Source organism: Carassius gibelio, chromosome B16, assembly GCF_023724105.1.
Source record: "Carassius gibelio isolate Cgi1373 ecotype wild population from Czech Republic chromosome B16, carGib1.2-hapl.c, whole genome shotgun sequence".
In the NCBI taxonomy this organism is placed as follows: Eukaryota; Metazoa; Chordata; class Actinopteri; order Cypriniformes; family Cyprinidae; genus Carassius; species Carassius gibelio.
The window spans coordinates 13,013,999-13,040,028 of NC_068411.1; the positions used below are offsets into that span (position 1 = coordinate 13,013,999).

The 26,030-nt window shown below is 37.6% G+C and overlaps 2 protein-coding genes across 5 annotated transcripts in view; one reads left to right on the top strand and one right to left on the bottom strand.

The window, feature by feature from the left end:
• The window catches only part of creb5b (cAMP responsive element binding protein 5b), a 74,650-nt gene extending 57,010 nt beyond the window's left edge, over positions 1–17,640 (top strand). For 2 of the 3 annotated variants that reach the window (XM_052577958.1, XM_052577959.1), the window contains 3 exons: positions 963–1,190; positions 8,993–9,101; positions 11,733–17,640. In XM_052577958.1, coding sequence (XP_052433918.1) covers positions 963–1,190; positions 8,993–9,101; positions 11,733–11,857 — 462 coding nt within the window. In that variant the 3' untranslated portion in view covers positions 11,858–17,640. The other variant, XM_052577960.1, reaches the window with a different exon arrangement.
• A 2,260-nt stretch (positions 17,641–19,900) lies between these two features.
• cpvl (carboxypeptidase vitellogenic like) lies at positions 19,901–24,704 on the bottom strand. 2 transcript variants are annotated; one of them, XM_052577961.1, is made up of 13 exons: positions 24,542–24,704; positions 24,023–24,215; positions 23,331–23,449; positions 23,004–23,118; positions 22,750–22,808; positions 21,783–21,862; positions 21,628–21,694; positions 21,434–21,556; positions 21,123–21,254; positions 20,949–21,047; positions 20,693–20,866; positions 20,334–20,516; positions 19,901–20,197 (listed from the first exon to the last, which is right to left on the bottom strand). In XM_052577961.1, exons 2-13 carry the CDS (start codon positions 24,201–24,203, stop codon positions 20,093–20,095), a joined length of 1,437 nt encoding a protein of 478 aa, XP_052433921.1. In that variant the 5' UTR covers positions 24,204–24,215; positions 24,542–24,704; the 3' UTR covers positions 19,901–20,092. The 2 variants fall into 2 exon arrangements, with proteins under 2 accessions (XP_052433921.1, XP_052433922.1); XM_052577962.1 differs by lacking the exon at positions 24,542–24,704 and adding an exon at positions 24,284–24,395.
• Between the last annotated feature and the right edge of the window lie 1,326 nt (positions 24,705–26,030).

The following is a 26,030-nucleotide window of genomic DNA, read 5'->3' on the forward strand; positions in this document are numbered from 1 at the left end:
ATCAAAGTTGTGGTCCAACCAACATGCAGAAACTCACACAAATAAAAATAAAACAGGAAATTATATCATGCTAACTTGCGTCTGTGTTTCAAGGTCAATACGTCTTTTAAGATATAAAATATTTTCACCTTATTATGACAACAGTTCGTTAGTTCAGTATGTAAAATGTCATATGATACAAAAAAACTAATAAATAAAACGTGTGGTCTTAAAAGCATAATGACATTTAAGAAGTAATGGAAAGGACAGTACTGTATGTTGTTGAAAATATAAACTGTAAATGAAAACAGTTCTTACATATAACTTTAACCACATTTTTGTTGAAAATTATTATAAGATTTTCAAAACCATATGAAATAAAGAGAATGTTTCTTAGAACTATTTCACATGTGTTTTAAACTAGATTAAAAAGAAAATAATAATATTTTATTTAACCTGTCTATTTAAAATTCTGAATCCATCTTTTTGTGATTCAGAGGTTCTGCTTTAATGTATTATTAAGCCAAAGAAGGGGCCCTGTATACATGCAAACCATCAAAGCCGCAGCATTTTCCTTCGCCTCCAGAAACCTGTAATGATCTAAAGATGGCAAACATGCCAACTGCCAAGCATATGTCAAAGAAGCTTTTTGTGGGCCGTGTGCGCTGGTAGTGGCCCTGTTTCTCAGGGTGTCTTAGAGTATTGGTCCGAGTGGACGTGTGCTGTGGAAAACAGGGCCCTGACACCTCTTTATGAGGGTGGGGCAGCTTGTAAATCACACTGCTGTTTCTCACACCCAGATGTCCATCACAGGACTCTAGGGCCACGTGTACAGGGCACATGTTGTTTTAAAGAAAAATCCCAGACAGGAAGTTTCTGACTGAAGAGGTCTGAGTGATGAGATGTTAGACAGGTGATTGGCCGGCAGCCAGTTGTATGAATTTAGGGAAGAATTGTAACTTCAGTCTTGTATGTTGTCCCAGTTATCTCCAGCTGCGCAGCAAATGCAGCCGACACAGACCCTTCAGTCCCCGCCGCCCAGCGGAGGTCGTCGCAGACGGGTCATGGACGAAGACCCCGACGAGCGCCGGAGGAAGTTCCTGGAGAGGAATCGTGCAGCCGCCACACGCTGCAGACAGAAAAGGAAAGTGTGGGTGATGTCGCTAGAAAAGAAAGCAGAGGAGCTCACCCAAACCAACATGCAGCTGCAGGTCAGAATCACTCATATGCACACTTCTCCTCAGCTGAAAGCCTCTGTTCTAAAAGGGTTAGTTCAACCCGAATTACATAAAAAATTGTTCTTGCTCTTCCAAGCTTTATAATGGCACTGGGTGGGTGTTTTTTTCAACAGTCCAAAAGAATAAAATGTGCCTCACATGGCTCCGAGGGGTGAATAAAGGCCTTGTGTAGTGAATCGATGCATTTTTGTGAGAAAATAATAGGGCTGCCCCCTGATAGTCGACTAATTGTTAGTCGACCAGAAGAGACTTAATCGACCAAAATTGTATATTAGTCGCTTAGTCGCAGGAAAAAAAAAATCCATGGGAGAAGTCACGCAATCCATGATGGGCAGATCATTAATGGCTAGTCTGTGGTAATAGAGCATAATACATCGACAAGCAGGACATCCAAATGCTCGATTATCATTCATTGACCTCTCAAATATGGCTTGTCATCTGAAATATGTAAGTATGAAAAATTTTACATGGCTGCTCAATCTAATGTTAACTTAGAGAAATGTCCGCAATTCAAATGTCTGTGTGGAAGCTGAACAGTAGCTCGCTCACTGCAGGACAGATGGAGGTGCCTATGAGCACACTTAATCTTAAAATAATCCATCAATTTTGGTCATACAGATACATCTTTAATGCATCAGTAATACATCTTTCAAATCTGTAAAGACTCTACCTTTAATTGCACAGATGCATCTCAATAAGTTAGAATGTCCTGGAAAAGTTCATTTATTTCAGTAATTCAAATCAAATTGTGAAATTGTGTATTAAATAAATTCAATGTACACAGGAAGCAGTTCAAGTCTTTGGTTCTTTTAATTGTTAAAATTTTGGCTCACATTTAACAAAAACCTCAACAAATTAGAATACTTCATAAAATCAGTAAAATAAAAAAAACATTTTTAGTGAATTGTTGGCCTTCTGGAAAGTATGTTCATTTACTGTACATGTACTCAACACATGGTAGAGGCTCCTTTTGCTTTGATTACTGCCTCAATTCTGCGTGGCATGGAGGTGATCAGTTTGTAACACTGCTGAGGTGGTGTGGAAGCCCAGGTTTCTTTGACAGTGGCATTCAGCTCATCTGCAATTTTTGGTCTCTTGTTTCTCATTTTCCTCTTGAAAATACCCCATAGATTCTGTATGGGGTTCAAGTCTGGTGGGTTTGCTGGCCAGTCAAGCACACCAACACCATGGTCATTTAACTTCTGCTTTTGGCAGTGTGGGCAGGTGCCAAATCCTGCTGGAAAATGAAATCAGCATCTTCAAAAAACTGTTCACCAGAAGGAAGCATAAAGTGCTCCAAAATGTATTGGTAAATGGGTGCAGTGACTTTGGTTTTTCAAAAAACACATTGGACCAACACCAGCAGATGACATTGCACCCCAAATCATCACAAACTGTGGAAACTTAACACTGGACTTCAAGCTACTTGGGCTATGAGCTTCTCCACCCTTCCTCCAGACTCTAGGACCTTGGCTTCCAAATGAAATACAAAACTTGCTCTCATCTGAAAAGAGGACTTTGGACCACTGGTCAACAGTCCAGTTCTTATTCTCCTTAGCCCAAGTAAAATGCCTCTGACATTGTCTGTTGTTCAGGGGTGGCTTAACAAGAGAAATTCCTTGACACGTCTGTGTGTGGAGGCTCTTGATGCCTTGACCCCAGCCTCAGACCATTCCCTGTAAAGGTCACTCAAATTCTTGAATCAATTTTGCTTGACAATCCTGACAAGGCTGTGGATCTGTCAGTTGGTTGTGCATCTTTTTCTTCCACCCTTTTTCCTTCCGCTCAACTTTATGTTAACATGCTTGGATACAGCACTCTGTGAACAACCAGCTTCTTTAGTAATGAATGTTTGTGGCTTAACCTCCTTGTGAACTGTGTCAGTGATTGTCTTCTGGAAAACTGTCAGATCACCAGTCTTCCCCATGATTGTGTAGCCTAGTGAACCAAACTGAGAGACCATTTTGAATGTTAGTTGATTAGCATTTCACCAAATTCTAATTTGTTGAGAATTGGTGGGTTTTTGTTAAAAGTGTGCCAAAATCATCACAATTAAAAGAACCAAAGACAAACTACTTCAGTCTGTATGCACTGAATTTATTTAATACACGATTTCACAATTTGAGTTGAATTACTGAAATAAATGAACTTTTCCATGACATTTTAATTTGAGATGCACCTGTATGCACTCAAAATATGGCGCTTTTGTAAAATAATGAAAGCAAATGTGATGCGCTTTCTGTTGTCTTGGTCTGTGAACTTGAGCACAAAACTCTGTGTATAGGTTATTTTTGCCTTACAGACATTGAAAATATATCTATAAAGAGTGAAATGTATACTTTCAAATGAACCAATTCAAATGGAAAACCAAATTCTCAGATTATGTAATCCATATGAAACATGAATACAGCCGCATCCACTACTGCGGAGCCAGTGTCACTGACTTCATCTAATCCAAAAACAAAAGCACTAGTTCAAAAAAAGCACTTGAAAGCACTAGTTCATCAAATTATTAAAATGTTAATGCAGTCTCCTTACTGTTTTTCCCTGAAACATTCATAATCATTACTTCTGTCGGTGTGGTATTGCAAACTTTAGCATGTACTTGAGCGCTTATTAGGCTATATATGCAATTAAAGGCTCATTATAATGATTTAAATGGTTTATTAATAAATGTGTGATTAGTCAAGTAATGTTTTATATGAACGACTACTAGTCGACGGAAAGAATTTGAGGGCAGCCCTAGAAAAAAAAAATCTGTATTTAAAACGTTATCAACACTTTTTTTCTCACTTCCGACGTAGGACGTATGTGTAGCATTAGATGATTAGTGACGAACGTGGAAGCATGGCTTAGAGACAGCAAAACAAAAGCTGGTCACAAATTAGAAGCACAAAATGAGGATTTGTACAGAAAAGTGTAAGGGGATTTCACTATAAGCCAAGAAGAGACTGGACTGGTTTACCTTTGCTAAAGGAAACTTTGCTTTCATATATGGAAGAGCAAGGACAATTTTTTATATTAGAATTTAATAGTAAATATACACTTAGGATGCTTTGAGTAAATCATGGGCTAATTTTCACTTTTGGGTGAATTAACCTTTTAAGCGTTAAAGCACACTTCGCTTTGGAACACATACTGAGATGTATTTCACGCTGGGCTTCATATTTCACTCGGTATTAGCTTACTCTAGACCACAGAAGCTCATAAACACCCTTGATTTGACAGCTGAAGCTACTGTCGATGGAGAGCAGACGGGGATGACTGTGGGGAGGGCAGGGTCAATGGGTTATTAAGGTCCACAGAGTAACCAGAGCACAGCCAGCTGCAACTGAATGTGTGGTTTGTAGGCCAGTAAAACCTCTGAGCATCACGGTACATCGCATCTGCGAGAGGTTTCCATTCGTATGCATCCATTTGGACTCTCAGTAGACCTTGAATTTACATGGAGATTTACCTGGAAGATTGATGCTGTGTGTGTAGTCTTGTAAGTCTATTTTTGAAGGATGTTTAAGTATAGTCCAAGCTGGTTTTCAGCAGGTCTCCAAGCCTGATTGAGATGGTGTTCAGGTGATTGGCTGGCTGGTGGTCCAATCTGACCAGATGACACGTGTCTAAAGCCCCTTAAAACCATGAAACCAGAACAGCTTGCATGGTTTGGGCACGGTGATCATCCCCATCAGGCTACATCATTCGCTCTCTGCTTATCTGAGTGAGTCTCGCTCAAGGCCACAATAGTCCATGGTTCACAGGTTGCAGTTTGCAGTTTGTGTGGTTTTAACCTTTCAATTATTTTAAACCACTAAGCAACTCCACCCTCTTATCAAAGATTCTTACTAGCAATAGGCAATGTAAGGATATTTGTGATTTTGCTGACAATATAAAATTAAGTAAATTGGAATATTGTAAAGATTTAAATAAATTTTTATTTTATTTTGTAAACCTTCTTTGCCTCATGACTGAAATCGAATCAGTTGAAGACACTGATTCTCTGTCATTGTGGCTCAAAGGTCCATTGAAGTTTCTTTTTTGCAATTTCCAATATATATATATATATTTCCAATATATATAGTTCCCTTTTAAGGAAACTGAACTGTGTCCTCAAGGTGTTGCTATGGGGAATGCACTGTTGTGACCCATGTTTGAAGCATACTGTACATCGAAAAACATCAACAACATGTTGGCAGGCGACAGCTCATGACATAACGAATAACCCATGACGTAACTAACGGTGTAAACATAGTATAACTGTGTGCTGGGAGAACGTCATCCTAGTCTTCGCCTTCATTGACTGTTTTGTTTGAAGCATACAGCGTTTAGCAGTGCATGTTTCTCGCCAGAGGCTTTGCTCTGATACGTGCAGTTCACACGGCCTGCGTGCTGTGTGTGGTGAAGAGCAAGCGTGTTCAGCTCTCGTGCTCTGGTTTGCTCATTGTGATGCAATTGCAGGACTACTGAGGAGGATGTGAGTATTTCACCATTTACCCGAGTTTGTAGATGGCATTTGCATGAGTGTGTTCGCCTCTTGCGGGAATAGCGATGCATTCGTGGCAGCAGTTTCATTTGCGCTTGATTTCTAGGGGTTTGGTGGAGCATGTGTAGCTCCCGCTGGAGCTGAATGCATGTTGCATGTTGTGTCTCGGTGAGAAAATGGAAATGACATGATGGGAAATTTCTCCCTATCAGTATAGTGTGGGTCTGTCTGCAGTTTTTTTGACTGATGGTTATATCATGTCCTTCTCAGACAACCACATTATGCTGCACTCTGGCTTGAAAAAAATGTTAATAAAAAATAAAATCTCATCCCACATCCACAGATTCCAGCATAGTAGTTATGCCAACATCGAGGGGATGCGTGAGAATGGTTATGCCACAGGTTATACCACCTGTTGAAGAGATGCTGCCCTGATTTCGCTCCATGGGGGAGGCATCTTCTGTTAAGACTTCCTCCTTGCCATGTAAGCATTTTAGAATACATCTCGCTTAAATGGCAGGTCAGGCTGTCGCTTCATTGCACATGATGCCAGTGCCTTCAGGCATATCAGGCTGTTCTGCTGAAAGACCTGGTTAAAGGCGAGGGACTTTCTCCCGATGAGGTAGCTGTGTTGCGCCGCAATACTGATTCTGCTCTCTGTGCTAATATTCAGGCCGCCTCTGCTATGGCAGACCCATGGCGGTTATGGTGGTAATGAAGACTCATCTGAGGGTGAACCTGGCATATGTCGGGAAGAAAGAGAGGGTCTTTCTTCTCAATGCTCCAATGTCACCTTTCAAACTTTTCAAGAGCCCCTTAGAACGGTATCCTAAAATCCAGGTTAAGTCTTGCACATTTTCTAAAATCCACACTGTGGTAAGTTCACACGCTAGTACTCTGCATTCTTTTCTAAAATCCTATATGGTGAGGGCTTCGCACAGTTGCTTCGTGCCCTTTCTTGAGCTGGTAAAAGCACCTTTCATCTTGGGCACCACTCTACCTATGTATCCTCAGGATACCTATTTAAACAGGGTATTGCTACTAGGGATCTGTTGAGACAGTTCCTTCAGCAAGATTATGCGAGAGCAAGCGGTGGCCCCTGGCCAAGACTTAGTATGATGAATGCTCTATTAATCTATATAATCTATATAATCTATAATCTATTCTTGATTCCAAGTCTTGAGCTCTACCCGGGCCCAGGAGTCTGGCCCTAACAGGTAAGTTTGGGTACATAGCCAAGCCTTTGGTCATAATGCATAATGTCACGGACAGCCATCTAACATCCCTGGGGCAACTCCAATGGAAAGGGTAGATTTGGTACTTAGTGCCCACCATGGTTTTGGTCTTCACTCCCCTCAGCATGGTGGTGTGGGTATACTGTTCCCCATAGCAACACCTAGAGGACGCAGTTCCAAGTTCCCTTGAAAGGGAATGTCTCAGGTTACTTATGTAACCATGGTTCCCTGAGTAGGGAACGAGACACTGCGTCCTCTAGCTTCCTGCCATGCTTCAGACGCAAGCTTCAGACAAAGAAGTGGATGACATGTTCTCCTGGTGCCGTTTTATACTATAGTGGCACTGGTAGTGACATCATGGGCTATCACCGGCCAACACGGTGTTGGTGTTTTTCAATATATGTTTCAGACACGGGTCACGATGAGGCATTCCCCATAGCTACCCCTAGAAGAAGCAGTGTCTTGTTCCTTACTCACCCATGGTTAACCATGGTTACATAAGTAACCTGAGATGTTTTCCAACCACAATGTTTAGGTATTTGAGGTTGGTATGATTTTTCATCTCTCCATGCTCAGGAAGAGCTTATAATTGATCAAAAATACTGTTAAAATAATAACTGTTTTCTTTTTTTATTTATTAAAAAATGTATTGCTGTGTTGACAAAGCTGAATTTCAGCAGCAATTACTCCAGTCTTTAGTCCCGTGACCCTTCAGAATTCATTATAATATGCTAATTTGATGCGTAAGAAATATTTATTATTATTATTATTTCAAAACAATAAACATACTGCCCCTAACTTTTGAACAGTAATGTATATTTACCAAAACATATATTATGTAGGCAAACATTTCTGTTTATCATGATGTATTTTTATACTGGTGTAAATAAATGGTGCATACTGTATATATATTTTCAATATAATTCTTCCTTTCATTTAGTAAAAAAAAAAAACATGCCTTCATTGTTGCTAATTTTTTTTATGGTACTTTGCTTTTTGCATTAAATATTTTAATTGAAGTATGCTTTGGTTGAAATGAAGGTTCCTCTGGAATATATATATATATATATATATATATATATATATATATATATATATATATATAAAAATCAGATATGTTTTATATTGTCAAAAGGCTGAAAAAAGTGAGAGATAGTTTCACCCAACCAAAGTTCCTGCTAACAATAGACCAAAACATGTTAAATGTGTTTGTTTTTCTTTGTTATTGCATAGTTTGCCGAGGTGGGACAAAATGCTCATAGACACCCTGCCACTCCCATAGTCCGACTGTTCAGGCTTGTTTTGCCTTTTGTAAAATATTCCCACAGTCACAAACATGGTACCTGTCAAAGCAAAGTTTCTTCTCCACCAAGCATCCCTGAAACGCTGCCATGTTTTCGCATCGTTCTGCTAAAACATTTAATCAAATTCAAGAACTCTGTGTGATCAGATGCTTGTGTTTCCCACAACGGTAATTGCAGAGAATTCACCGCCTGTTCATTATGAGGTTTTCTAATGAGACCCAGACTTGTCTGGCCTTTAATTCATTGTGTCTGCTGGGAGGTTTGATGTGAAGCTGCCAATATATCCGCCGGAGACCTTTTTCCAACATGTTTGTCATAATTATGTTAAGTATTGTATGGTTTATGATAAAAACAGAACATCATAAACATGTCTGCCTTTGTTTACATTTGTTTACATACTAGGGAACCATAGGGGGCTAACTGTCACAAACATGATTTCCCAAACATGGCTTAAACTTAATCTTAAACTACAGTACATAAGAATTTCAATAGACAGTAAGTCTTAAGCAGTCAAATCCAGGCCGGACTGTATCCAGGAAACTTGTGCTTTTGTGAAATATACATGTTTTTAACTGTGAAATAATGAGGGACGTTTAGTTTTGATTAACTTCTGTTGCTACACACGATGTTTTGTTTTATTTCTTAAGCCAAAGTGCATGACTTGATCTTTCACTAGCAAGAAGTCATTCAATTCCATATAATCACTGAGGGATTTTTTTTTTTTTTGTGAGTGTTTCATGTTATCATTGTTTTTGTTGGCAGAATGAGGTCACGATGCTAAAGAACGAGGTGACACAACTGAAACAGCTTTTATTGACACATAAGGACTGTCCCATCACCACCATGCAGAAAGAGTCTCAAGGTTACCTCAGTGAGTACTATCACGCACCCACACGGCCAGAGGTGACATTATGTAATAACGGATATACACTAAATTGTTTGTAGGACACACATAGTGATATAGATACTCCTGACATTTTTTTAATGTATGGAAGCTGCCACTCCTTGTTTATAGAGAAGGGCAAAAACTTTTCTCAGTCACTGGCAAACCAGTTGTCTAGCAGTGTTTATGATGCAGAAATATTGTTTCCATTTTCACTTTGAAGTAAATGTCTTCAGGTGATGTACACTCCCTGTCTTCTTAAACTTCCAAATTCATCAATAATGAATGAAGTTGTGGATATTTAAATATTTATCTCAATGGAGTGTTTACTATTTTCACATTATGGTCCAAAAAAAGAAAAAAAAATGATCTCGTAAATATTTCCTAAACTATATACAGACAGATGGATGGATGGATGGACAGACGGAAGGACAGATAGAAAGACATATGGGTGGACAAATAGACGGATTGATGGACGGACAGACAGATAGATAGAAAGACATGGATGGGTGGATGGATGGATGGATGGATGGATGGACGAACAGACAGATGGATGGATGGACAGATAGACAGTGTATCTATGGATGGACAGACTTATGGATGGATGGATAATGGATAGACACATCAGTAGCTGAATGCATGGATGGCTGAATGGACAGATAAGGAATGGATGGATGGACAGACAGAGATATGGATGGATATATAGATGAATGTACAAATGAATGAATGCATGAATGGGATGAATAGACAGATTGATGGGCAGGTAGACATATTGAGGGATGGAAAGATAGACAGACTTGTGTGACCCTGGACCACAAAACCAGTCATGAGGGTCAATTTCTTGAATTAAAGATTTATACATCATCTGAAAGCTGAATAATTAAGGTTTCCATTGATGTATGGTTTGTTAGGATAATACAGGTGCATCTCAATAAATTAAAATGTTGTGGAAAAGTTCATTTATTTCAGTAATTCAAATCAAATTGTGAAACTCATGTATTAAATAAATTCAGTGCACACAGTCTGAAGTAGTTTAAGTCTTTGGTTCCTTTAATTGTGATGATTTTAGCTCACATTTAACAAAAACCCACCGATTCAGTATATCAACAAATTAGAATATGGTGACATGCCAATCAGCTAATCAACTCAAAACACCTGCAAAGGTTTCCTGAGCCTCCAAAATGGTCTCTCAGTTTGGTTCACTAGGCTACACAATCATGGGGAAGACTGCTGATCTGACAGTTGTCCAGAAGACAATCATTGACACACTTCACAAGCAGGGTAAGCCACAAACATGCATTGCCAAAGAAGCTGGCTGTTCAAAGAGTGCTGTATCCAAGCATGTTAACAGAAAGTTAAGTGGAAGGAAAAGTGTAGAAGAAAAAGATGCACAACCAACCGAAAGAACTGCAGCCTTATGAGAATTGTCAAGCAAAATCCATTCAAGAATTTGAGTGAACTTCACAAGCAATGGACTGAGGCTGGGGTCAAGGTATCAAGAGCCACCACACACAGACGTGTCAAGGAATTTGCTGAACAACAGACAACGTCAGAGGCGTCTTACCTGAGCTAAGGTAAAGAAGAACGGGATGGTTTCCCAGTGGTCCAAAGTCCTCTTTTCAGATGAGAGCAAGTTTTGTATTTCATTTGGAAGCCAAGGTCCTAGTTTCTGGACGAAGGATGAGAAGCTCATAGTTATAAGTTGCTTGAAGTCCAGTGTTAAGTTTCCACAGTTTGTGATGATTAGGGGTGCAATGTCATCTGCTGGTGTTGGTCCATTGTGTTTTTTGAAAACCAAAGTCACTGCACCCGTTTACCAAGAAATTTTGGAGCACTTCATGCTTCTTTCTGGTGACCAACTTTTTGAAGATGCTAACTTCATTGTCCAGCAGAATTTGGCACCTGCCCACACTGCCAAAAGCACCAATAGGTGGTTAAATGACTGTGGTGTTGGTGTGCTTTACTGGCCAGCAAACTCACCAGACCTGAACCAACAATTCAATATATATATTTTTATATTTGTCGTATGAAGTATTCTAATTTGTTGAGATAGTGAATTGTTTTTTTTTTTTATTGAATGTGAGCCAAAATCATCACAATTAAAAGAACCAAAGACTTAAACTACATCAGTCTGTGCACATTGAATTTATTTAATACACGAGATTCACAATTTGAGTTGAATTACTGAAAAAAATTAACTTTTCTGCTGCGTTATAATTTATTGAGATGCACCTGTATTTGGCTGAGATACAACTATTTGACAATCAGAAAATCTAAATACTGAGAAAATCACCTTTAAAGTTGTCCAAATGAGGTTCTCATTTACTAAATATCTTCATGGAACGTGATCTTTACTTAATATCCTGATGATTTTTGGCATAAAAGATAAATTTATAATTTTGACCAATACAATATATTGTTGGCTATTGCTACAAATATACAGTGCTGCTTATGACTGGTTTTGTGGTCCAGGGTCACATATGGATGGATAAATGGACAGATAGACATATGAATGGATGCATGGATGGACAAACAGGCTAAAACGACAGGAAAGATGGACTGAGAGACAGAGACAGATGGATGCAACCAGACATCTTCATCTCTCCTATTGTCCCTCAGGTCCAGAGAGCAGTCCGGCAGGAAGTCCCACCCCTGTGACCCAGCAGCAAGTCATCCAGCACAATACCATAACCACCTCCAGCACAGCACCCAATCACTGCACAGATATTAACCCCATTCACTAGAGACTCCACCCCTGGCGCCCCCACCATGCTGGACATCCTGACTGCAAATTCTGGACAGACACACACACCTCTGTGCCTCTGTGGCAGCTTATTCTTCTGTAAATGTAAACTGATTACAGTTTTGTTTAGTTCTGTGTGTTTAATGTTTTCATTTGAATTGCTTAAAAAAGGGAGTCTGCATAAATCATCAGGCACCATCTCACTTGTCAAGGACATCATTAATGGAAATGCAACTGTTACATCTGTTCCTGGATTGCGACTGGACCACTGCCTTTACAAATTACAGAATTCAGATAGCTGGATAGCTTTTGCAATGAATTTTCCATTGCCAAAAAGATGCTGTCCTTTTGCTTTCTGTTTATTGATATAACAATTACTCTCACATTCCCCTTTTTATCAAATTCAAAAGGATAAATTAGGAAGGTCAGTCTCCATTGGGAGTTCCTAATGAAAGTAACCTGAAGCAATATTGAATCTCTGACATGCTCAGCAATCTGATTGTCTTCACTTGCTCACTCGGACCAGAATCTAGATCAGATTAAGTTCAACCTATTAGCTCCTGTCATTTCAGATATAATTTCAGAAGTCATCTTCGTAAAACAAAACAGCTTTCACTCCTAAGCTGGTACAGATCAGGTCAATGGCATGCATTTATCAAGCTCACACAGGCGTCTGTGATCAAATGCCCTGCTGAACATGTGTGAGATTTCGGAGTATTCCCAGAGTGGCGAGATCACAGCTGCAATAGTGCTGCACCAGGAAGACATCTCACTTGGCGTTCGAACGTTTCAGAAGACACCATCAGCTGTTTCATTTTAAGATGGTTTAACATCTGGTCAGATTTACCCCTGGTCCTCGTCAGTTTGCATATTACTTCTACTGGCAGTTCATTTCGGTATCTATTTCGGATCAGCGAGTGGACTAAGTAATTTGCATATACTTCAATACATTTTTATATATGTTTTGTGCTCATATGTTCCAACCACATTCAAAACACTCCATCTTGAACCAGAATAATGCCATTGAAAACTTTTGGAAGCTTTTGCTTTACCTGAGGCTATGGAAAACTTCCACTGAAGCCAAATGCATTGTTAAATGCTACTTAAAATTAGCTTTCGTTTTGGCTGGAAATATTGTTTATATCTTCCTCGGGCATTCTGACTGTGAGTTAAATTAAATTTAATAGGATTAAATGTAATATGATATATTTTGATACATCCCCGTTTATAGTCCTGGTTTGTTTGGTGCCTAGGAAATCATATGAGGCTTACATGGGCCATGGAAAATTCTGCACTTGACTATAGTACTTCTTTCAAAGGTTCTGGATGTTCAGGTGTTGATTTTGAAATTGATGATTTTGAGAGACAGTCAGCAACTTACTGTAAGGGGCCGTTCACCAAGAATGCATTTTCACGTTTATAAAATGCAAAAGGTAGTCTGCAGTGCAATGCCATTTTGTTGGTTGTCTCAATCACAAAATCCTTCAGTTCACTGGAATGTTTGCTTCTTAAAAAAATCTTACAATGCACACAAAACCAGGGCACATTTATGTATACTGTGTTCCCTTACCAGGAAATGTATCCCATGTATCCCAAATGTATCCCATTTTCTGAACCGCCTCAACTTAGTACATATCATTACACGATAGAAGTTTTGATGGTGGCATTTTACAACCCAAAAACAGTGTCTCAATGTGTTATGAGCCAGGGTTCTTCCCAGTGCCAGTACACTGATTCACAACCTAGGGAGCTGATTGAGACACTCCCAAATAAACGTCACCCAATGGAACGTGAAAATGCATTCTGTATGAACTGCCCTAATAATAACATTCCAAGGTGAACTTTGTAAGGGTTGTGTGGGCAAAGTCCCATATACCTCATGAGTGTATGATCATGGACCGATAATCAATAATTTGGCCACTGTCACTTTAAGATATTGAGTCCTGAATACCTTAAAGACTGTTACACACCAAATGAACATTAATGAACTAGCGCAGAAGAAAGGCGACTGTTGTTGTCTTGCTTTGCATGTGTTTGGGCCAAAAAGTGGCTCCAAAGGCCAGGTAGTATGCACATTCTGTATATGCGTGAAAATAAATAACTTTCCATACCAGCAGGTGGCAGTAGTTGGCAACAGTGTTCGACATTCAAAAAGGGAAGCCAAACTACAGATATACAAACCATAAACAAAGTAGTGAGGTGTAGAGGTAGGTTTAGGGGCGGGGTTAGGGGATTGTCATTCATATAAATTTGCCACCTTGTAATATGCGTTAAGATATTTTTTAAAAAAATTACAAATTTGTATTACTGAGGTTGTAAGAATTCATATAAATTACCCACCAAGTAAAATATGTACGAATTGCCATGAGATTGAGTTGGTCAATCAGAGTGATCCTTCTCACTGACTCCCTGAGACTAATTTAAATTGCTTAATCGGCCAAAAAGCCATCGAATGAGTCCAACTAGTGGTGACAGAGTGGAACTGACATTGGCAGACGGCGGACTGTTGGCCTGGTGTGTCACAGACTTTAGTCACATTTTCCTTGTATAATTGGAAGTAATTACACAATTTGGTCCACTTTTGTTTCTCCCCACTGCGAAAATGTAGCAATTTACTATTTCTATGCAGGTACCGATCTAGACCGATCTAGATACTGCTTTCCAAATGTCACTATGTGCCTGAATATGTCTTAAATACTCACATAGGGAAGAATGTCAGTACTTAGTAATACCTTAATATCATTGCATTTATTTTCAATTCAGATTCAACTTTAAGGCCTTGACATTGTTTAGCTTTTTTGTAAAGACTAATTACTAGTGTTTTTGACTCATTTTGGTGTTAATGGACTTTTCTACCTTCTTGAACCAAGGAGGCCTGTGATGAGAATGCAGACAAGCTGAAATGTTGAAATGTTTCCCCTCTGCCGAAAAAGGGTCTTTTTTCCAGCAGCTAAGCTCAGAACTCTGTTTCACATTTTTCACAGTTTGTAGAGGATTTTTCTTCCCTCCTAAATGGAACATATTGATTCCCTTCGCCTTTCCTCGCAGCACTGTGTTTGGAACAAGAGCGTGCAAAACGACCTTCAACATTGAGAGATGGAAATCTTGTAGCTGTCTATGCACTTTGACCTCTGCACAGCAGAGGATGGAATAGCCATATAGGAGACTCAGCGATTCCCAGTTCCCACACCAGCGAGAGCCAGCCACTGTCAATCTATGGAGCAACGCAACTTGTACAGACCAATTGCACTGGGTTTTGACCGGATGGCCTTTGAACCGAAAGCTTGGGTTTTGACGGTGCTCCTGTACTGTAGCTTTAAGACTTTAAACTGTCCCTTTAAAGAAAACTTGTTTGTCACACTGTGAAATGGGTGACATCAAGGTGAACTGGAAACATGACTGTTCTTTCATTGTTGATTTTGTTGGACCTTATTGTGGTTTAGTTGTTTCCCAGCATAGTTCACATAGGAGAGTTCACCCAAAAATGAATTATTCTGAAAATTCTTCTGAAAAACAGAAGTTTAGAGTTTTATCCATACAATGAAAGTCAATTGGGTCCAAACATTTCAAACTTCAAACTAAAATATATAAAATCACTGATTAAATACTGTATAGTGACACATCAGTGATAGCAAACCTCATTGGTTCTTGTGTGTCACATGATGTCAAAACAAAAAAACTGTCAGTTTTGCTGTTACTGCTTTGTCTACATTTTTTATTTGTACTCTGTGTAGATAAGTTGATCAACTGATTGAATTTGATTCGATTCGAGAGTGAATAACCACTTTGTTCATTGATCGTATTATTTCAAATGACTGGAATTTTTTGGATTACTTTTATGGTGCCTTGATTTATTTTTTGGATCTTGAAACTTTTGGACCCAATTGACTTTCACTGTACAGACAAGAAAATATAAAAAATGTGTCAAAATATGTTCTTTAGTGTTCTGCAGAAAAAATAAAATGAGTAAAGCATCGTACACACCGGGACGATTATCGCACGCGCTTATTGCCGACATTTTTGTTCTTACCCAATCGATTTTCACTGACAATGAGCTGAGTGAACATGCAAATTCACTCCCTGACATTAGATGGTGCTTAATGAAAACCAGAAATGCCTTGGTACACATCAAATCCTTGCAATTGCTCGCCATAACAACTCCCTCTTATCGAGATTTTTGTAGTCACTGTCGCATTTGTAATAAAGCCCTATGTGTTCAGACACCAATGAGACCAGCATGGTGCATCAAACCAAAAAAACGAGCCCTAGGCATTTTTATTTTTAAATTACACTTTTTTTTGCGGGTCAGTGTGCACACTCACATTGGAACCCTTTGTTTAGTCACAAGGTGTTAAATGACGACAATAATCGCACGTGATATTCGTCCCGTTGTGGACAAGTCTTAAAGGTGAAATTACATTAACTGTTGTTTCCCAAATTTATGTGAACAAAATTCAGTCATTACAACAGAAATCCAAGAGAAAAACAATTTTGTGTGAGGGAGAAAGTTTTCCTCACACAGATTTCGCAACTGATTCACCGCACTAACAAAAACTGCTTGGTTTTAAAGTGTCCATAGTGTAGAGATGTATAAAGCTCACACAGCTCACACAGACTTCAATAGACAATGGACCCTTTTTGCCCAATGTGACCACACCTAAAATGATGATTACATTTTTTGGGTGAACTGTCCCTTTAAGTAACTCAAAACAACTTTCAGTATTTTCTGTGCATGTAGCATTATACTGTGGTTTCGAATGGGATTCTGATGCTCATGAAGGTTGGGAGTTTCAATGTTTTTGGATTGTGAGCTCGAAAGTTAACTTGAGATAGATCTGTGTATGCATGCTTTTTCTCTCCCGACTTCACACTCACAAGTTTTGCAGTGTTTACATAAATTTGTAATAATATGGTGGGAGGGGCTTCATTAAAAGCAGTTTGGATCTTCATGGAGGACCTTAAACAGTTGCATTTTATTGTTATTTTAAAGTTGCATCTTTACATTTCAAAGCAAGGAGGTCAGGAGTGTATCTGCGCAGGGCCTCATCATCTCTTACGCAAGTAACATACAATATAAGAACACACTGAACTAGAAATAATATTTCACTTGCTCTCAGTGAGTAACAGACGTTTATCTCAAATTGCTGATTTGGCATCAGTTCTTGTTAGGATGGTTGGATGGATGTCTTTTGTGATACCATTCTTTTAAAACAGAGGGAGATTTTTGTGTGTGTGTGTGTGCACGAGTACATTTGTGCTTCCATGTGCATAGTTTTTTTTTTTTTTTTCTAGGTGGCGGACAATGACTACACATTAATAAAACTATAAATGTATCATTGCAGCAAAACTATAAATATTGTATAAATTTTCATTAATTTTTTGTAATCTTGTTCCCGTAATGCAACCACCTTTCTTTTTGAAAGGAGTACATGTTTGGTACATGTTTGTAAATAATGTTTGCATAGCACTTGCAGTCTTCAAATTTTGCCTGTTCATTTCAGAGCTGAAACATTGCATTGTTTGTTACGCATATTGAATTCATGAATTCACACACGCTTACATAACTTTGTATATTTTATATGTTTATTAATGCCTTGAACAGTTTGTGTTTATGCAAATGTACAGATGTGAGATCACTACAGCTATATTACAATATGAAAATAAAGCACTTGTTCTTTAACAAAGCTCTGCCGATCCATGATTAAACTGAAAATTTGCGAATTTGAAGTTTTGCTTTTTACATTTTTCCCTCCTTTTTGCATATAATCTAGAACTTGAGTACATCTGAAGGTGACAAGCATAGAAGTAAAGATTTTATTTGATTATTTAATAGGGACCCCTGGTGGACAGATCTGTCCAATAAGGGTTTTGATACAGACACGCATTACATTGTAAAGAAGCAAAAATCCTGGCACATACATTTAGAAACAAATGTGCAAAAAAGATGTACCTGTACACAACAGCTTGTCACTGGGACACAACCCTTCAATAGACACATTTACAGCTTTTATACAAAGATATAAAATGCCTGCCAAGTAATTACAATTAAGCCTTTAAAAGGTCTTTTATGATGCCATTACAGCCTCAGCCAAAAATATCTTCCCCCTTGGTAAATATGATCAAAGAAGTCTTTGAAAATTCATCTGAATTGTTAATCCTTTTGATCTTTTATTTATATAAAAAAAATGTATCCTTTTAATGGATAAAAATAATAAAAAAAAAATTAAAAGTGGGGTGTTGGGGGGTTGAAATAAAGTTTTTTTCTCAAATATTCGTAGGACACAATAATTGCCCCCCCCCCCCCCCCACACACACACACACAGAAATTCTTATGAGTAAAATATCTCTGAAGTATATTCCATTCATATTCACAATTTTGAGCACTCCAGCATGATTTTATGAAAATTATCCAGCCATACCTGTTTCATAGAAATATAAAGAGAAGGGAAAACAAAGCCCAAATTCCCTTAATCATCCATCAAAATGAGAAAATTCCCATTTCCACCATCAGGGCAATAATTAAGAATCTCCAATCAACATAAAATGTTATGAAACTGCCTGGAAGAGGACCTGTCTATATCGTGCTAATGTGAGAAGATGAAACTAAAAAATGATCTTTTTGGCAGCAAACACTCAAGATGGGTTTGGTGAACAGAGATAAAAAGTATCCCATGTAAAATTAAATATATAGCTGTATTTTTGATGTTGTGGGCCTATATTTCTGTTGGAGGTCCTGGACTTCTTGTTTAGACACATGGTATCATGGATTCTATCAAATACCAACAGATAAAAAATCAGTAAGTGACTGACTCTGTTAAAAATCTTATAATGGGCCATGTTTGAATCTTCCAACTGTACAATAACCCAAACACAAACCTAAAAAAAAAAACACAGAAATGGGTCACTGAGCACAAAACCAAGCTTCTGCTATAGCCATTCCATATATATACTAGATACATAGCCTTATTATTATCAAAATAATGCCAATTTATGAAAAATGTAATTATCAATAAAAATTTACATTTCACAAGATGAATGTATTTCATGTTGTATTTCTATAACATTGGCCTGATGCCAATATACCATATATTTTAAATGCAACAAATAAGTTCATTCTATATACAGAAAAAGGGTAAAGTTTAAACAGGATTAACTGGTTGCAAAAAAACAGCAACAACTTTGTTATGGCCAGAAACCAGGAATATTAAAATTGGCATAAAAACACACACTGTAAAATGTAGAATTAAATAATACAAGGTACATATTAATTTTAAGACATCAATTGTAGAAATGCCACAAATATTTAGTTATAAACAACTATCAATATGAAATATTCTTTTTTTGTTGGTTTTTTTTTTTACACTGAGCTGTCGCCCCCTGCCGGACACACAAAGGAAATACTGTTAAAACACCAAAGAAACAAACGTCTTGAGAAAGGTTCAAGACACCATTCATTAAAAAGGAGTACATTTCATTTTTACTTTTAGCATGTTGTGCTATATGCGAAACTACACATTCTGTTTAGCCTATTTACACTCCTAATATAAAATGAATCTGCGTCCTTCCTGTGAAAGTCATACCAGTGTCTACCTCTGCATTTTTTCCTCTTTCTTCTGTCTTCCTCTTATCCTCAGCATGTCTTTTATGTTATTCATTGGTCACGCTTTAACTTGGGGGACCAGTTCTCATTATTAACAACTTTCATCTAAAAATCTAAATTAGATTTTTCTAATAGATCTTTTTAAATAGTAAGGTAGTTTTTAAGTTTATGTATAGGGTATAGGATTAAGGGATCTAAAATATAGTCATGCAGAATGAGTCATTAATATGTGCTTTATAAGTACTAATGAACAGCCAATATCCTAGTAATATGCATGATAATAAGCAACTAGTGAGAATTTGTCCTGATAATAAAGTGTTATAGCTTTTCTTGTGTTTAATTTTTTATGATATGATTAAGAATGTAAATGAATGAAGAATGTAAAATTATGCTAGTAACTCATAACACGGAATAGATAAAAAATGTAAAAGACAAAAATAAAAGTACATTATACCCAAATCATATTTTAATTATAAACAGATCATGTACAATAAAAACATACCCCGCACACTTCACACATAGTCCACTAAAATTAGTCCCCCAACTCTTCATAATAGAGCACAAACTTTTGCATTGAAAAACTCATTACACAACTTCATTCAGTGGTCACTTTACATTCAATAGGAGTTTAGTGTATCAATGTGATGAGAATCCATCTGTAGAAAGGAATCTGTCAATCATGTCAAATGATCTCTCTGGTTGATCATAAGGCAAAATGTGCCCGCCTCCTCTGATGATGACCTACAATGAAGAAAAAAAGTAAGCAGGTTTTGGAATTAACAACAGACAGAATAGGTATGGCTTTCAGCCAATGATGATATAACATAATGGTTGATAAATTAAATATATTGATCTAGCAGTACTCTAGAACCCTCACCTGAAAGAACTCTCCCACTTGTCGTACGTAACCTGCCACTTCAGTATCACTAGGCTGGACCTTCCAGTGGAAGCGCTCTGCTTTTTTATACTCGTCTGCTTTAGACCAGTTCACTGTGGGCAGGAAGCGCTCAGTCAGAGGGGCTGCAACGATGACGTCAAGCTGTCCGCTGTAGATCAACACCTGTGAATACACAGATAAACATCAGCAGATAGATCAAAATTTTTTTTAATAATAAATCAATATGGTAGCAATATATTGCACATCCCTAAACCTAAGAATTAATATGATTATAGACTAAAGTCATTTAACAAAAGGCCATAAAATTCCCAACCCAATCAATGAAACGGTTTCCTCACTCTATAGTTGTCCATGAGGACGCCCAGCCAGGGTTTGATGGACTTCATGACATCCTGAAGCAGATGCTTCTCAACATCGGAGCCGTCATGGAATGTAAGATTTCCAACATGGATGGAACGTCGAACATCCGGCAGAGTCACAAACGCTGAAAAGTACTCCTGGTCTGGAGGTTCCTGTTTAGGGAAAAACACATAGCCGTTCAAATCAAGAGCACTTTATTTCCATCCATTTGCTTGTGATGAAATGTGTGGGTACCTGACACTGCATGTAGTTGAAGTAGTTGGTGCAGCCAGTGACGTTTTGAAAGAATGAGGGATAAGGAGTAAGATCACCATTCAGTAAGCTGTCAAAAACCTGACGGAGAGACGAGATGTTTTCAGAACGGATGAATTAAAGACGATGCAGGGTGTCCTGATTTATCATACTCACCTGAAAGGCCTCCACCCATCTCTGCTCCTGGATGAGTTTGACTCCTGCATCTGTCTGCATCTGCACATGCTGCCTCTGCAGTTCATCCACGAGACCCGTCTGATAGAGGAAATCTGCATAACCTCCCAGCATCTGAGACCAAAGTGGATTATAACAGAGATTCAAGTAAATATGTGAGCAAAATCATTTCAAAGAAGCTTTACATACATGTTTATAGCGCCTTAGAGCCAGTTCAAAGCAATAGCACTTCGGTGAATTATAATTATCTGGCATCTGATAGGTTTAAAAAAGGAAATCTCATTTTCATTCACCAGTTCAGGGTCACACAGACCATCTCCAATGGCCACTCCTTTGAAGTTGATCTTCACTTTGGCAGAGGGATTGTTCTTGTGGATGTAGTAGCCAATTGCTGGAACATACTTTCCTGCATATGACTATGGATTTTAAATGGTTAACAACAGAGTATTTTGACTGTACAAGAGAGTAGTTATGTCCACTTCCTCACCTCGCCTGTAGCATAGAATGGATTAGACTGGAATTCACTGAATATCTGGAAGAACTGAGTAAGGGCGCTGCAGATGGGACAAAAAAACCTAATATTTATCACATACATTTCACATTGTCTTAGATATACAGTAAACTTTTGCCACTGTACTGTACCTGTACAAGTCTCTGCCCACATCATCCTGGTTTTGGGCAAATCCTCGGTCATCCTCAGTGAAACTCCATCCTGTCCCAACCTTAAAAATAAACGGCAAATATCCATCTAGTGTGAATAATTCAATTAAAACCTGTCATAGAAACACTGGATTCACATACTGTATTAGCATATTTGCAGTAAGACTGTCAAGTGATAAAATACATTGGACTTGTTTAACTTAGTTCCTTGTTAAAGAAAAAAAAAAGAAAAGTGCAATAATTATTGAGCAAATGACTTTTATACAAATTATTTTCAGAAAAAAAAAAAAAAACAGAATAATAACAATAAAATATTTTTTATAAATGCATTAATTGCATCTAAAAATGTCCATGTTTAATATATCACATGTAGGACTATTAACTGTAACAGCCCTAATTTGCAGACATATCAATCCAATTCTGAAATAATTAAAATACACCAAACTCACCGGTAGACGTGATGGTATCAAATTTTACCACAGTATATCACAATATTAAAATAAGTTGCAAAAATTGTCATAATACTGTGTAACAGGTTTAATAACTTTTTTTCTTACAAGAAGAACTGAACATTTAAATACAATAAAGCAATAGACAGAACATTTATAAATGTCAACTAACGCATCAAATAATTTAAAATTCAAAAGAATTATCAAGAACAGTAGCTGATCAATAGGTCTCATAAGTTAACCTTAGTTAATACGCTAACATTACATGTGTGACCAAACAATAAAAGAACAAAATATTTTTGAACAATATCTAGGGCATGTCCAGATTAAATGCAAGTAAATGCAAGTATTTAAGTATTCAGTGCTGCGATGAAATGGGTTTTGTATTAACATGTTGATGAGAAAATTATTCTTCTATTTTGAAGTGCCCACGAAAACTTTATCGTGCATGTTCATTATTGGGATATATTGTATTACTGAATACCGGAACGTCTACTCACCGGGTTGTCGATGTAAAGAACAGAGTATCGTGATGTCCAGGGGAAATCCCTATAGCCCACTGCAGAACGACATTAAAGGGTTAAATTCTAACATTTTAAGGTAATTTCATACATTGATATCTCAAGTGTAGGGTTTCACGATTAAGCAAATAAAAATTCCTTTCTGGCCCAAAAACATCTATAATAAAATGTTCAAACAACATGCTAATCTCCATCAACATAATGTAAGACAGCACAGAGGCATTTGTACTCACACGTGAGGTTCTTATGTACAAAATATGGGCCATGCTCCACAAACAAGCCAAACATAGATGTCCCTCCAGGTCCTCCCTGAAGCCACAGCAGCACCGGAGCAGTCTCTGGTCTCTCCTAAACACAGAAAAACATGCTACAATAAATAAGTGTGCAGTAATTACATCACTGAATGCTGTTAACTGTATAACTTGTTGTAAACGACTTCTGAAAACACCTGATGCAGAAGCTACGGTCAGCAGATTAGTCTTATCTTTAGTGCCATTCATGTACAATGGCAAAAAAATGTTAAGTGCATAACATTAACATATACATACATAACATATTACCTGGGCAGGGAAAAACCAGAAGAAAAGGTTACTGTTGTAAGTCTTGTTCACAGTGAGATATCCTGAGTAACTCTTGACATTGGCTCCAGGAAGAGGTCCCACCAAACTCAGTTTTTTGGCTGAATATCCACAATACAAAAAAGAATGTGTATTAGCATACAGGTCAGAAACATCAGTGAATTACTGTATGAAAGCAGTTAGAATTTGTGGACAACCCAAGTTAATTCAATTTATCTATCAATCTCGCATTAACTTCTCCATAATATGGAAAATACCTTATAAAGACTTAACTCCCTGTTGAAAAAACACCATATGCTGGTTAGGCATGTTTTGATGCTGGGATGCTGGTCCTTGGCCGGTTTATGCTTTTACCAACATAAACCAGCATCAAAACATACTTAACCAGCATATGCTTTTCAGCAGGGTAAAGATCTTATAAAGATAACTTCCTATGTATGAGATTTAAAGACTTTATTTAGGAAAGCATATAATTGCTGAGCTGTCATGTTTTAGTAATCTGTGATGTTTTGATCTTGTTATTTTATTGTAGCACTTTGAGATTCCCCCAATGAAAAGTGCATTATAAATAAAATCTATTATTATTATTATTATTATTATTATTTAGTGAATTCAAGTAAAAGAAGAACGAAAGAAGAGGAACTGAACTTGTTCCATGCAAACAGCAAGCATACCTTCTTCTATCTTGCCTTGCTCCAGATAGGGGGTGAGCATCAGAGGTTTGCCCGGGTCAACTCCAAAACGTGTCCCGCTCACACGGTGTGATTTCCGGCAGAAGAACGAGGAACAGCCGCGGGAGCTGACCGACTCCAGAAGAGCCCAGAGGAACAGCAGCCTAAGCGTTTTCTTCAGCATTCTAGAGTTTAACTGCAGACAGCAAAGAAACATGAGACGGGGATCACAGATCCAGCGTGATATTAAAAGGCTCGCATTACCTGCTACCTGTTATTACAAGACTAAACATATCAGAAGATGATAAAGAGCAAAGACGACAAATCTCTTGTCAGTCGGTGAATGATCGAAAATAACTAACCCATGTAACGTAACGTTACATAATGCGGCATGATTATGTCATGAATATGCAAACAGGAAAGAAAATGTGCAGGAATGGCAGGTGTGATAACTTATCAAATCAAGTAATTGATAATTTACATACATCTTGTTTTCCTGATCAGTAATAATAATAGCGTTACCTTGAAGCCAGATACCAATCAGAAATCCAGAAGCCGTTTGCATCTGCATCAGCTTGTTGTCACGCTTTGAATGAGTTGCAGTCACATGACTATATGGCATCGCAGTCATGTGATCGCAGTGAAGCCAGGAACTTCGCCAACACTGACCCCTACAGGCCCATTTGAGAGAACCAGACCCCAGCCCAATACATAATATTATGCAATATGCATTTGTAATAGAAAAGGCCTAGTTGACCGTTTTATTTAATAGGCTTTTTCTTAGAGTTGCTTTATTTAAAAAAAAATCATCTTCTGTAGATATGTTAATGTCTTGACTACAAAAAGCCATTGAACATGCCGACTGTTAGTATGTTGAATACAGGTTGAATTTTCCTCAAAAGTGGGGTGTGTTGCCATTAAACAATCCATTATGAACTTTTTGAACAAAATCTAACCAGGTAAAAATAATACATTACAAAATATAAACATTGTAAAACAATTATAAAACCAATACAATTATTTAAACATAAAAATGTCAAACTATTTTTTCCAACAAAAGAGTAAATTGTATAAATTCATAATATTTAAAATGGATGTGACATCTTGCACCAATAAAAACTTGCTCTGACCTGACATTTATGAAGAAATAGCCTTGTATAACATGCCACAGAGCTAACTTAACCTTTGAGCGTGAGAAAGACTGACCTCGTCATCTGTTATTAAACAATTAAAATCAATATTAAGTTTGACCAATACATTGTAGTAAAAACCATTTGTATATATTAATATGAATTATTATTGAATATGAATAAATTGTAATGCCCAAAAATGTAAGATTCCTTAAAGGGTTAGTTCACCCAAAAATGAAAATTAAGCTGTGTTTACTCACCCTCAAGCCATCCTAGTTGTATATGACTTTCTTCTTTCAGACACATACAATCAGAATTAAATATAAAAAAGTGTCCTGGCTCCTCTAAGTGTTATTATTGCAGTTGGGTGTCTCTCTTTAACATTCCAAAACATTAAATACAATTAAATAACGTTAAATTAAGAAGCCCCTCACATGACATGCAGGAAAAAATATTAGGCTAAATTGTGTGCACGATTTACTAATTTGTTCCCTCAATGTACTAAAATGTGCACACGATTACTATTGCGTTCCCTCAATTTACTATTTCATTCACTCGATTTATACATTGTGCACACGATTTACAAATTCATTCAACGTCATAGTAAATCGAGGGAACGCATTAGTAATCGATTAATTAATTAATTTTTTCTTGCATGTCATGTGCGGTGCTCTGTATTAAATAAAGCACGCATACTTCTAATTTATGACCAGCATTTTGTTTTATTCTCTCTCCAAGTATGGAGAACTGTCAGCTGCTTTTGCGTATGACAGATGGTGGATGTGATAAAGTGTTTATTACATTTGAAATATGGATATTTTTATGGATATTATATGGATATTCGCCACTGAAGGCCTTTATTCACCCCAGTTTCAATATGG